The 13,425-nt window shown below is 44.5% G+C and overlaps 1 protein-coding gene across 1 annotated transcript; it reads left to right on the forward strand.

Annotated features, from left to right (window-relative positions):
- The first annotated feature begins 8,083 nt into the window (after positions 1-8,083).
- Positions 8,084-12,863, forward strand: LOC146174807 (uncharacterized). The gene is made up of 5 exons (XM_084585456.1): positions 8,084-8,351; positions 10,057-10,225; positions 10,294-10,417; positions 10,516-10,790; positions 12,695-12,863. Exons 1-5 carry the CDS (start codon positions 8,084-8,086, stop codon positions 12,861-12,863), a joined length of 1,005 nt encoding a protein of 334 aa, XP_084441582.1.
- The last annotated feature ends 562 nt before the right edge of the window (positions 12,864-13,425 follow it).

Consider the following 13,425-nt stretch of genomic DNA (forward strand, 5'->3'; position numbering starts at 1 on the left):
CATAGCCCTCTGTGTAGTCCTCAACTTAAGTAGACCTCTCTTGGTTAGCCTCCACGTTTCAGCCCCATAGGTCATATATGTCGTATGTAATATGCTTAAAAACTGCTAAAGTATTATCAGTACTGTGAAAAAAAGTGGCCTACTCGTTGACCATCGGTTCGGCCTGTAGCATGCGATCTATATACTGCTTTGTTCTTTATTATTACGACGTTACCAAAACAAATCTTGCAGTAGAAGAATAAGTATATAGACCGAAGGAGGTGCTTCTTCAAAGGCAAGACCGCTAGCAATCTCATAAGCACATGCGTGCTCCGTGCGCTGCACGTGACATAACCGGCTCGCTGGCTCGGAAGGCAGGTGAAATCCAAGCTTGTACTACACTGTGTTTTATTTCGATTCTTATTAAATGGTATTGCTTCATTTATGATATTTGGTTTGCACTCAGGAACCCTGTAACGCGAATAGGGTGCTCCGTGCGTGTCAGTCCCGCCATAGCTAGGATCGCTTTTGTACTGCACTTCCAACATATCCTCGTTATTAATATTAATAATAATAATAATTGGTTCACTTATTGGCCAATTTGCGAAAATCGGTAAAAGCGTTCAGCAAGGCTTGTTTTCCAACGCCGCCCCCATTCCCGAAAAAAAAAAAAAGGCCTCGCTCCTAGATATTTTCTTCGTCATTTTAAAAATGAAGAGGCAGCTGTGGACACTAAGGTTTGGTTGCTTTCAGACCACTCACAAAGCAGGGAGACAGCACAGAAAATCGGGAAAACAAGACACGCAAGGAGCAAAGAGCAGGATAATCTTCCATCCTCTGCACTTTGTATGCATGGTGTTAAACCATTGCACTCTTTTGAAGCCTCCCCAAGCCGTTTTTGCTAACTATCAACATTTCTGAGTTTACGAAAAAAAGGGGAAATTGGCTCTTTTGGTTCCCACAAAGAACGCGAGACTTCTCAGAACGCTGTCATGCGGTTGGAAAACATAGCTTGCAGAGACCCTTCCAAAGGAATCTGCAAAGTTTCACACGTGAGCCTCGTCTTTTGGCGCTTCGCCTACTATCGTGGCTACCCATGACACAATGCTACTTAGTACCCCCGTTTCGCATCAGCGGAAGCGCTTTTGTATCGCCAAATAACCGCCAGGCGCAACGCGATCGCCGCACGTGCGCAGGAAGCTAGCGTAGCGTCTGCTCCGGCGACGCCCCATCGTTTCACATTTCACCAACACGCCAGGAATGCGGCGCTGCCGTCGCGCGGCGAAACTTGAGCTCTTTATATTTGATTTGAGGATGAATTGTGTGGAGATTGTCCAGCGACTTGGTTCATGCGGAACTGGGTTCAGCCATTTGGTTGCGCCCCAAAGAGATGCCATGCTTTTCATTTCAACCAAGACTGCGAATGTAGTCCGGTAACGAGACTTAATAATGAAGTAATTACTCACTAACATCCACCCATGCGCAGCCATATGGCTACAAACGAAAGTTATACAGCTTTCCTAGAAACTTCGTAGTTAAAGTAAAGTTCGTCCCTGGCCGGGGATCGAACCCGGGACCACCGCGTTTCCGGGGCAGTCGCTCTACCAACTGAGTTAACCAGGACGGTCAGCAGATGGTAACGAGAATTTTTGACTGGAGAACAAGCCTCCCCATCCAACCCCAACCTCCGCAAAATACACCCAGCGGGAAAGATTACTTATATATCAGTGATGTTGAAGTTACGAACGGTAAACGGCATATATTAACTCAATAAGCACTCTTTTGTTGTTCGGTGGGGCTTTTGTCTTTGAATATCGCGGGAGTTTAGACCATAGCCTCATTTTATGTTTAGACTGAACAATGGAGTTTTGCGGGTCAGCGAGCAACAGTGCAGATGTGAAACATTTTTAACATTTTTGTTCTTGTTTTTTCTTTTTATCTAACCGACTAGGATTTGTATGCCCTATCCGCCGGTTACGGCCCAGCTCATCATTATCAAGATTTTTTTTTTCGAAAAGTTTGCCTCAAGAAAGATTTACGAGTGTACTACAGTGAATATTGTTGTTTACTAACACGTGTACTTCCCTTCCGCGTTCGACACGAACGACCGGCTTCGCGAAAGCCTGTCGGTCCTTTCGGTCATTCTTACCCTATTCAAAAAGCGACCTTCACTCAATGTTACTCTTTCACTTACACTTCCTCTCACAAGATATATGCAGCACTGCGAAAGGCAGAGGAGCCCTTGCAATTGTGCTCCTAAGTGCTTCTCGCCCCTGAACACTATGATAGAGAATTATGCTCCTACTCTCACCCCCGCCAATTTGGTTGGTGAGAGGCGGGTAGGTGCACAATTGCCTATTCTAGTGCGCGTGATCCTGATTGCACCGCGGTGCCTCTGCCTTTCACAGCACTGCAGATATCTTGGCTTGGAAAAATGTTTAGTCCTTTCTATTTTTCTCTTTGACAGCGGGACGAAGGAGGGAGGGGTTTGGATGCTGGCACATAGCCTCACATTTAAAAGGTACGTCAGCCTTTGTAAGCTGCGTCAATGTTTTGGCGATACGTGAAAAGTTCCTGACAAGTCGTCGATAATAAACGCACAGACCAAGGAATCTTCCCTCCGAACCATCTAGATAACATCGCAAACGTTCACTAGCACAACCTGGAACATTGTAGAAACTTAAGCGAATGGGCGGAATCTTCGAGACAGATCTCGGTGCATCTTGCGCGACAAAGGAACTGATAAAGGCGCGTCTAGTGACGTCGAGCAATGACAAACACAGAATGCAGAATTGATACGCATGCCAAAATCAGTGATAAGGCCGCATGCCGGCGGCTGCAAAAAAAAAAAAAAAAATACAGTATTCAAGGTTTTGCGGCAATATCTAATAACGTCTGATACAAGAAGTTCTGCGCCAGAAAGCTGGCTGTTTTCACTCGAGTGCAGGAGTCCTCAGTCGCCCACTAGAATTGCGATAACTTCAAAAGTGATAAAAGTGAAAAACCGAGTATGAAAAATAAATAAAATACAGCTGTCGATTTCAGCCATGCGTCATGACGAAACCGCCAGAGATGTAGCACACGTGGGGCACCTAAATGTTTTGCACGATATCGCGCATTTCCCTTTTGGTATGCAATTTAGCTTTATACTAAATTTATATCGCGAAAGCACGATGTATCACCACCTCGTCCAAGGTTTCACTCTATCAAGAACACTGCACAGCAACAACAACAAAAAAAGCAGTTGATGATTTACGTCCTTTGCACGCACTTGACGCCATGGCTGGACTGAGCTGAGGGTGTGTGCAGAGCCACGGCCGTTCGAGTTCGGCCGTATACTTCGGCAAGCTATACTTCGCCTCGAGCTGCTTTCAGCACTCCGAAAGGCAGGGGCGACCTGGTCCAATCAGGGTCATGTGCACTGCTATACGCCCTGTCACACCGTCACGTGGGGCGCCACTGAAAGCCGCCTAGCGGTCGTTTTTTAAAGTTCTTCCGGGATACAACTTGCTGCTGCTCATGCAACCCTGCGAGAATTGCCGATGCTCGCGACGGCAATTTTTTTTTTCAGTTCTGATTTTTTTCTACGGAGGCTGAAGCACAAAATCAAGGTTGGCCTTTATGTAGAAGCGAAAACATTGATGATGTTGAAGCCATCTGTAAAAAACTAATGCGTACACACGTCAGGCGCCTCCTAGAAACAAGGGCTAAATGGCCAGCTGCATTTCTGAGCATTGCTTTGCTGTGGGTATGCTGCATCAACTGATCAGTTACTTCAACAGAATAGTCACCGTGTTTTTTTTGTTTTTTTTTTTCATTTACCTTGCCTTTGCTCGTCAAACTCTGTGCCGCACCTCGGTCCAATATATGGGTCCACGGCGGACATTCTGCGCTACCTGTCGTTACATCGTGCAGCACCGTTATCTTATGTCGCTTCGTCGGTCGAATTCTCAAGACTTTAATGCGATGTCGCTAAAGGTGCCGTGTCGCACAAACTTCGACGCCGTCGTAGTTGTCGTTGAGCGAGAATTAAAAATCTCAATGGAAAATTCAGGAGCCGTTTGAAATGTTAAGATTGACTCTATAATTTCTCAGGGAAGTTACGTAACTAATGGTGGATAATTGAGCGAAAATGAGAACGAAGTCCACTTTGAGTAGGGGTGGAAGTCGAACCCAGGACTGTCGTGTTGCGAGGCAGACACACGCTCATAGGTCGAGAAGGCTCGCTGGTTCAAGCTGAATGAAGGCCGGCCTACTAATTTGCGATGCGAAATGGGTCCGACAACGCAGTCGCGTTTTGACCTTAATAGGCGATGCTTAAATAAGAGCACCCCACGGGATTAGCCGATTCGGAAATGGGTGAAACGCGACAAAGCGAGTGCTTACAACATTCGCTTCGTAAAGCTTATGCGCTTAAGTGAAAGGATGAATTAAACATTTAGAGATGCGGCTCATAACAAGCACCGCTTATAGGCTATATTAATGTATCTACCATGTCCTTGGAGCATCGAGTTTAAATAATTAAATCTCATACCTGGCGATCATCTCATTCGTCTTATTTTGCACTCAAGACCTATGAATGGTTTAAAAAATGAAGCACGGTAAAAATATGCACAACTGCACTAAGTAAGTGAGCTATACATGCGTACGCAGTAACCAACTGTCGTGTTCACGCGTCGCCGATGTAGAAAAGACGTACGCGCTACTGTTAAACTGGTAACTTTGTTTATTCACCAGACATGAGGGAGCGACCAGCATCGGCCGAGGCGAAAGCCGAACTGGCCGCTTGAAAAACGTAGGGAATGGAGGCCGGAGAATGGGGATAGGACTTGTTTCCCAGAACTAGAGGAGGGTGAGGGCCCCCGCCGTTGGGGACGTCCCGCTGGGCGCAGACAGAGAGCGAGTTCTCGAGGCGACACCCGTGAACACAGCACTCGAACACAACACCATCATATTTTGTTTCCTGTATCTAAATCCGAATTGTAGCGATTGCCAGAAAATTCGCGATGATGCGCTGGTATTGTTAGAAGTGCTTTCATATCAAAATGTAAGAAAAGAATTACAAGCGGCTTGTTAACGCGAACTCGAACAGTACGCTCTCGGTCGTAGTGCTTACTAAGCTGGGACGAGTAAACGAAGTCTCCAGCGCGTTTTTTCTAGCTTTCGAAGATTGACCCAAGGAAAAACTATTGCTGGAGATACTTTGTAGTCTCTCACAATACACTGACAGCAGGTGCTGCTTGTGCACCAATGAAAACGCCGCGGGAAAACGAATTCATGGCGCGAGGGCTGCACAGAAGCACACCGCTAGCAGACTACGCTGCCGGCTCCGCTCCCGGATTTACTTTCACTTCCGCCACCAGCGGCGTGGCTGCCGCTTTGCACGCTCATATGCGCCTTTCGCCCCACGAATTAATGGGGCGACAGTACAAGAGCACAATTATCTACATATAAAAAAGTGCCGAGAGACAGGAGGCACTTAGGGGCACAATTACCAATTATAGTGAGCATGACTTTGAACGGGCCAGAGTTCCCTGCCTTTCGTGGTGCTGCAAACGTCTTGGGAGACGCAGTATACCAACACGCAGTCCAGCTAACCACTGCAGTTTCCTGTAGGAGTATCAGTAACTCCCATGGACGGACGTACGGATGGACTGCCGGCCTCAGCTACGGTGACTACTGTCACACTCCAGTATCAAATGTTCAATTGTTTCTGGGCATCTACCGCACATAGCACAAGTTTCATCTGCTTGACTAAACTTTCTTTTGTAGCTTCGGGTTCAAAAATATTCTCATCTAGCTAGTCTTTAGCCTCTGTGTTCTTTACTTGCCGTTTAAAGTCCTTTATTTCTGTATACTTAATGTTAGTTTTCTGGTCCTTCTCCGCCACTGGGAGGGAATGCCCTTTCAGTATCAGCATTTAAATATTTTAGCTGCGCGCCTATTGTCGTCCATTTTCCTGAGGCGTTTTTCGTACAATATTTTGCGCTGAGTCTCTCGTGCCTCGAAGGACGCCCAGCCCATGTCTAGCTGTACTGCTTTGTTAGGAGTTTTGCCTTGGGCACTAAGTGCTAACCTTCCCACAGACATCTGATTTATTTTTAAACCCGCCTGGCCTTCTGCCCATAAGCACGAACCGCGTTCCCGAAGGTAAACCCTGGTACTGTTATTCGTTTTTCAAATACCTTTATGTACTTCATATTTGTTGCACCCCTCATAATGCCCTATGCTTCATTATCGCTGCATCCCTTGGTCCCTTCGTCCTGGTGACCTTTTCATGTTTTTTCAATGTACACCTGTCCGTTTTTCTATACCCTGGGGATATTTATATTCGGCCAGTCTTGGTTTTATAAGTGAAATTGTTAATACCACTATGAACATCAACGAGTTAATTGCGCTGAAAGCCGACTGCATCTTCCTCGTATATACATATATTAACCAATGCTTGTAAAGCTTCCTGGCTATTGGCTAATAGAACAATGTCGTCCGCTTACATTATTCCTGGAAGCGTTGCTTTCTTGGAGGCTCTTTTCCACATTCTTCATATAAATCATGAACAAGAGCTGTGATAGCGGACATCTTTGCCTTAGCCCTTTGCATACCTCGACAGTAGACATGCTTCTTAACATCTTATTTTTTTTATCTCCGTATATTTTCTTTAATAACTCAGTTACTTCTTTAGAAGTTCCCTATTTACGCTGTAGTACGCACCGCTTATGTCCAGAAAGGCTAAATACAGCGGTCTGTTTTCCGCCCAGGCTGCATTGGGTTATTACGAAAATGCTATCATCTAGTCTAGGCGCCTACCATTTCTAAATCCGTTCTGCAGTTCTTTCAGTAGATTATTACTTTCTATCCATGCCTTTCACTGCCTGCATTAGCAGCCTGTGCGTAAATGACGCTATCGTGATCGGTCTAAATGATTTAATGTTATTCCTATCTCCTTTTCCTTTTTGAATTAAATTCATCCTATCATCCAGTCCGGTATTTCTTTAATTGTTATGGCTGTTTCCAATTTCTTTAAAAGCGTGTCCTTACTTCCTGGACCAAGCTCATTAATTACCGTGGTTGGAATTTCCTCCATCCCTATGTTTGTACGAATATGAATATTTGTCTCCACCATCTTCAAATTAGGATTTGTCAATTGTAAACTCCTTTCCTTCATCCGGTTGGATACTGTTTATTCATTCAGAGCCATTACCCAATCATTGAGCATAAATGATTGGGCAGTAACTGATGAAATATATATCCTATTTCGTCATCGCCCTCTAGACAATTCTCCTCAGCCTGAATCTGTTCCTTCTCCCTATGATTCCTTTACCAAGGCAGCTTATATCGCTCCAGAACTTGTTTGCCGCCCTTTTTGTTGAGTCGCGCATTTCGGTCATCCAGCGACGACCGGTGTGCTGTTTTATTTTACTCTGCACAAGTATCTGCAATTCTAGTTCCTTTTGTCGATATTATTCCATTTTCTTTCTATTTCCTCTTCAGATAGCTGCACTTTTTTAGCTTCTCTGCTTTTTCAGGAGGCCATCCGTTTTCGTTTCTATTGCCTGTTTAATTTCACTATTTCACCAGGTCCAAGGAATCCTGCTACCTTTCCACGAATTTCACTCTCTTGCTTGTCGAATTTTTGTACGGATGAGTTGTGCTAACTTACTATAATCTCACTGCTCCATGAGATATTTCTCTATCGTTTTCTCAATGCCTGATGCTATTAGTTCCAGTTTGTCGGCTGAATTAGCGTTTGCTCTTTGTTCTTCCCGATTTTTCCTTTCGACCAGGTGTCAAATATGCAGGCTACTACATTTATGATTAATTCCCAGGCTCTACGCGCCTTCGCCGCGCGATGGCAGCGCCGCATTCCTGGCATGGTGGCGAAATGTGAAACGATGGGACGTCGCCGGAGCAGACGCTCCGCTAGCTTCCTGTATAGACCTCCTTCATGTTTACAAACAAACAAGGTGATCGAGGTGGCGCTGCAGTCGTCTGCGATCCCATGGTAGGCAAAAAGCCTGGCCGCGGCAGTGTTTTGAAGCCTTCTGACCAAGTTTGTCATCTCTTATTGTGGTGTGCAGGCTCCTTTATGGCTGCCGCAATAACGATGTACTCAGGGAGTGAGTATTTTGTGAGCCTCAGCAGTGAGGAGCAAAAACGCTATGTGGAAATACTCAAAGTACACGGCGTGCAGCGTCCGCACCCGTACGCCGTCCCGGACGGAGAATGGCTTCAAGGCGCACAAGCGAAGCGTTGCTGCCCTCCGGTGAAAATGAGCAACGTTCTCGTCTATTTGCTGTTTTCACCCAGCAAATTCACCCCGGAAAGCGTGGAGAATTATAAAGCTCTGGATGCTTATAACTACTTTCAGTCAGGTAAGTGGGCGACAATTTTTCTTGCTCGTCAGCAGCGTGCGGAGACCGCGTATGAAGTATTCCGCTCAAAATTTCACTATCGGGCGATCTTTCACGCTGATCGGCAAATGAGGCTTGGTAAGCATGAAGCCCTACGCTAGCGTCGAGGGGCTGTATGCTTAGGTTAAGGGGCTTTAGGTAAGCATGGAAACGTGATCAAGGGCATCGCTCCTTGGCCCCGTACGGATTTACTTATCCTTGCGTTATTCGTTGAAACCACCATGCTGCGCACTATTGTATCTATTCCATTCATGTGTCGCTATCGGCATTAACTTCCGCATTTCAGGGAGCAATGCAACACACACGCACACAGTAGTAGTAGTACCTTTCGACTGTTTTGGCTAAGTTATTTACTTGCTGAGGTGGCTTGGCAGCGGCGCACGCACTTAACTGCTAACCAGCGGCGACAATTTTGGTAGTAACAAAATACAAAACCGCACCACTGCGCACTGACCGGTGCAAGATTAAATATAAAAATGCACTTTAATTTTAATCTTGATCCTTCAAAGGCCGGTTTCGTAGCGTAGGTACACCTCCCAGGCACCAATTTCCCTGTGCCAAGTTGTTCGCTGATAAATCCATGTCTTACGGGGATGCAACGACTTAGATTAAAAAACAAAAACGTGGGACCCACATGCTTCTCCGGAGGGTATCACGTAATAGCGCTTCACGCACACATACATTTTCTCACTGTTTTGATTTTTGAGCCGCCACGGTGAGGGAGTGGGTAGGTGCTCTACTACAGTGCCTCAAGATCCGTGATAGAATCCCGGCCGCCGTTCTTTCGTTGCAGTTAAAAGCTAGGCGCCCATGTGCTGTGCGATGTCACTGCACGCTAAAGAACCCCAGGTGGTCGAAATTTCCGGAGTCCCCTTCTACCACGTCTCTCATAGCCTGAGTAGCTTTGAGACATTAAACCCCATAAACCAAACCTTCTTTATTTTTTCTTTTGTACACAATACTTAGCATCAACAAACGTTAGCTTAGCAGTTTGACACCTTTGAACGCATTTTTATTTTACAATTAATCAATTACACTGAAAATTTTGCTGTTGGCTTCACAAAAGCATTGGCTTCTCATTCTGAGGATTTTGACACCTTTCAACTTCCTTTGCATTTTTTGTAGTAAAGCAATCAATTACACACACTAAATTTTCTTTTTAAGTCTAAGTCATTGCATCCACGTAAGATATGGACTCTGAGCATTTTGACATCGTTCAACCCTTTTTTTTTCATTTTTCAGTTGTTTCTATTAAATTATTCATCAGTTGCACACTCCAAGTTTTCTTAAATGACATCATCAAGTGTTCCATTCTGAACATTTTGATTCCTTCAAGTAAATTCCAATGATTTCATTAACTCATCATAGCCTATTGTAACCAATCAATCATCAATGATTAAAACTTCAAATTACCAGGATACAATTTCATATGCCGTCCCTGATTATTTCCGACACATGGTGCTGACAACTGTTACTACTACAATGTCAACGGCATTTTGTCCAAATGAGCTGTATAAGCTATTGTTTACTATCACTCGCCATAAATGCTGGATGCTTTAAGCATTATAATATGTTTCTTTACTGCAGTGGCTTTTGGAGGAAAATTAGTTTGAGCACTACCATATTTATTAATCTCCTGGTATTCATGCATGCTCATTATTTACAGGACTGGTCCGAAAATGTCGGCTGTGGAGGCCAGGTGGTGGAAAAATTAGCTTCCTGCGCGCTGAAGTGATGCCATCACAAACTACTGCAGCAAAAGGCCACGACACATGGCTCTGTGTCGATGATCAATCAGGGCATATATTGGCTGGCCATTGCCAGTGCAAAGCTGGGTGAGTCGACTCCTTCCTATGAATCCTTTTTATATGTAACAGATCATTAAGCAAAAGTTCTTGTGCAGGCTTGGAGAAGTATGCAGCCATGTCGCTGCAGTACTGTTCGTGCTGGAGTCAGCAGCTCGTGAGCGGGCAGATGTATCGTGCACCTCACAGCCATGTGCCTGGAGAGCTGCTGTGTCCAAAAACGTAAATATTGGCATGTGAGGGTTGTCTTGAAATACATAACTGGAGAGTAAAAGACACACTAAATGATTATTGTGCATAATTCGTGTGTTATATTTTAGGCTACCATGGTCCCTGTTGACCACCTTGATCTAGCCAAGCCTGGCAAAAAGCCACGAAAGCTTACACCACAACCCAAACATACGTCCCAAGCTTATGACGCGAGGGACAGAGAAATATTTCAGCGTCTCAGAAAGGCCAGTGCAAGTGCTGTTGTTTTAAGGAGCATCCCAAAGGTAGATGAAGAGGACACAGACTCTGCATCGGAAGATGAAGAAATGTACACATTTTTAAAGCAAGAGAACAGTCATATGCATGCTTTTCAAGTTACGTTTGAGTAAGTGCCATCAGCTTTTTCATTGTTCTGTGAAAGAAAATTTCCACAAAACAGAAATTGGCTCGCACTACTGCAATTTTTGTTACATGTTTACAGAACAAAAAATTTTTCTTTCCACTATCGTGCATAATTCAGTAACTATTTAGAAACAACCGAGAATGCTCATGACCTGCTTTTGCCTTCTCTCAGTCATTACAGATATCCCAGCTTACAGGCTGTTGACTGTTCCTTCTTGGCACAGGTTACCATGTTGCATCAGGTAGCTACAAGTATCAGAAAAAAAAATGAAATCGCATACAATGTTGTCGGTAGAGGGGGGGGGGGGGGGGGCTCATTACATGTGGTGGGGATTCTCGACACTAGTGTATCCGTCATTGTAACGAAGCTGTTCTTTCTTTCCTTCCTTTTCTCTTCTTATTCAACTCTCCTCTACCTGTATGAAGCATTGGTAGTGGCTCAGCAACAGCCAGTGGGCAGGCCTTCCCACTTCAGTTGCAGCAACAACCTAAAGGACCTACTTCTAAGTGTGCAACTTAAGGCGACTACAAACAATTGTCAGATGATAGGGGTAAGTTCTGGGGGTCACGTTTCCTCTGACAGATTTGAGACTTACATAATGCAAAGGGAATATCACAGCAAAGCTAATAAGCCAACCCCTCAGGCCATAGTAACTATTTAAGAGAAACTATTGTGTCATTACTTCATCTGCCTGTGGCAACAATTACAGAAGTGGTTATGACTCAGAATACCCAAAAAGTGCTCAAAACTCTAATGCAAGTTATGAAAAAAGATTAGTATGGTGAATAGGTGTACCTAATAAACCCATAATAATAGCACAAAACAATGTAGTACTAAAAGATTGTCACTTTGAGATATTAGCACATATTTACACATATATTAACAGCAACTCATCAAAAAACTGGCACTGAACTTTTGCTCTCATAGCAGAGGATGCATTTTCAGGGCAGTATATCTAGCTCCAAGATATGAAATCGCATACAATGTTGTCGGTAGAGGGGGGGGGGGGGGGGGGGCTCATTACATGTGGTGGGGATTCTAGACACTAGTGTATCCGTCGTTGTAACGAAGCTGTACACCAGCTGCACTGCTGTACTGCAGCATTAAAGTTAATTGTGTGATATGGGTAATGATGTAACTCAGCATCGCACAGTTTGGCCAGATTGTACCTCATATTCAGAGCGATATTTCCATAACATCAAATTAGATGTTGAAGTTTAAAACATCGTTTTGCTTTGGGTAACATTACTCATGCTCAATTTTTTTTTTCATCTAGAAATGCTCAAAAAATAAGGAGCACAAAGGAGGATTTCTCGGAAGATATGTTTCTTCCTTTAACGGAAATAGAACGAATCGAAAAAGCTACAAGGCTGTCTACAAAGTCTCCTTTGTGGTTTGCAGCCAGGTATGGGAGGTTCACTGGCACAACCATGCACAGGGTGAGAGATCAGTTTTGTAAACACAACTGTTTGCTTAGAGTTCCGGCATTAGAGCAAGTGAGTAATTTGAATAATGCTCTCTCTTTTGCTTTAGATCCGAACGATGAAGGCTGACACTAATCCAAAAGGCCTTTTGGACAGTGTCTTGCAGCGTCGGCCCCCCCCTTAACTCTGAAGCTGTCAAGTGGGGCACCAATAATGAAAGGGCAGCTAAAGAACAGTACACCGAGTTTATGGCAGCCCATCACCAAAACTTCAAGCTGCACGACATTGGTTTTGTCATTGACCCTGATGTATGTTTTCATGCCATTCAAATTCAGCTAGTGGCTTTAAAACAAGCTTTGTCATAGTAACATTCATTTTATGTCCTATCAATTTGTCTATAACATTTTCTTTTTACCAGGCCCCCTTTCTTGGTGCCACTCCTGATGGCTTGTGGCATTGCAGCTGCCATGGCGTAGGGCTGCTGGAAGTGAAGTGCCCATGGTCCCTCAGGGAGCCTCAAAATCAAGTTTTCGAGGCCTCATACCTCAACGCCAATGGAGGCCTTGCAGAGCAGCACACATACTATACTCATACTATACTTGTGTTCACAAGTGGTGTGAAAACTGGCTAATGATGCTTATCCAACCAAATGTAAAGTAATGACTCTCAGCCGTAAGCGAACTAACTCAAATTTCCCCTACCTCATAAATAAAGTACCCATGACCAAAATTTCGTCCTACAAGTACCTAGGTATTCAATTAACATCCAACCTTTCCTGGTCCGAACACATTACTTCCGTCTGTGCTAAAGCATCCTGTTCACTTGGCTACCTCCGCCGAAACCTTAAGAAAGCACCTGCTCATGTCCGTAAACTTGCGTACATAACATATGTACGACCTCAACTGGAATTTGCATCTGCAATATGGTCACCATACCACAATTACCTGCAGATTAAGCTGGAGTCAATACAAAACAGAGCTGCCAGGTTTATTTCCAACAATTACAGTCGCCAATCCAGTGTATCTGAAATGAAAAAAGAACATCTTCTTCCACCCTTAGTTAGCCCGCGCTCAGTTGCACTTCTGTGCCTACTGCACAGGTATGTTTACAGCGATAGGCCTGCGCCGCTTCCACTTAACACTCCACTGCGTACATCTAGGCGCTTACACAATTATGTCAATTTTTCGCGCATC

The sequence above is a fragment of the Amblyomma maculatum genome, chromosome 11, assembly GCF_055883805.1.
Source record: "Amblyomma maculatum isolate TAMU_Amacu chromosome 11, ASM5588380v1, whole genome shotgun sequence".
In the NCBI taxonomy this organism is placed as follows: domain Eukaryota; kingdom Metazoa; phylum Arthropoda; class Arachnida; order Ixodida; family Ixodidae; genus Amblyomma; species Amblyomma maculatum.

Coding starts and splice junctions, on each gene's coding strand:
- LOC146174807 (XM_084585456.1), top strand. CDS start 8,084: ATGTACTCAGGGAGTGAGTATTTTGTGAGCCTCAGCAGTGAGGAGCAA. Junction 8,352..10,056: donor TTATAACTACTTTCAGTCAG/GTAAGTGGGCGA, acceptor CATTATTTACAG/GACTGGTCCGAAAATGTCGG. Junction 10,791..12,694: donor GCTTTTCAAGTTACGTTTGA/GTAAGTGCCATC, acceptor GTGGCATTGCAG/CTGCCATGGCGTAGGGCTGC.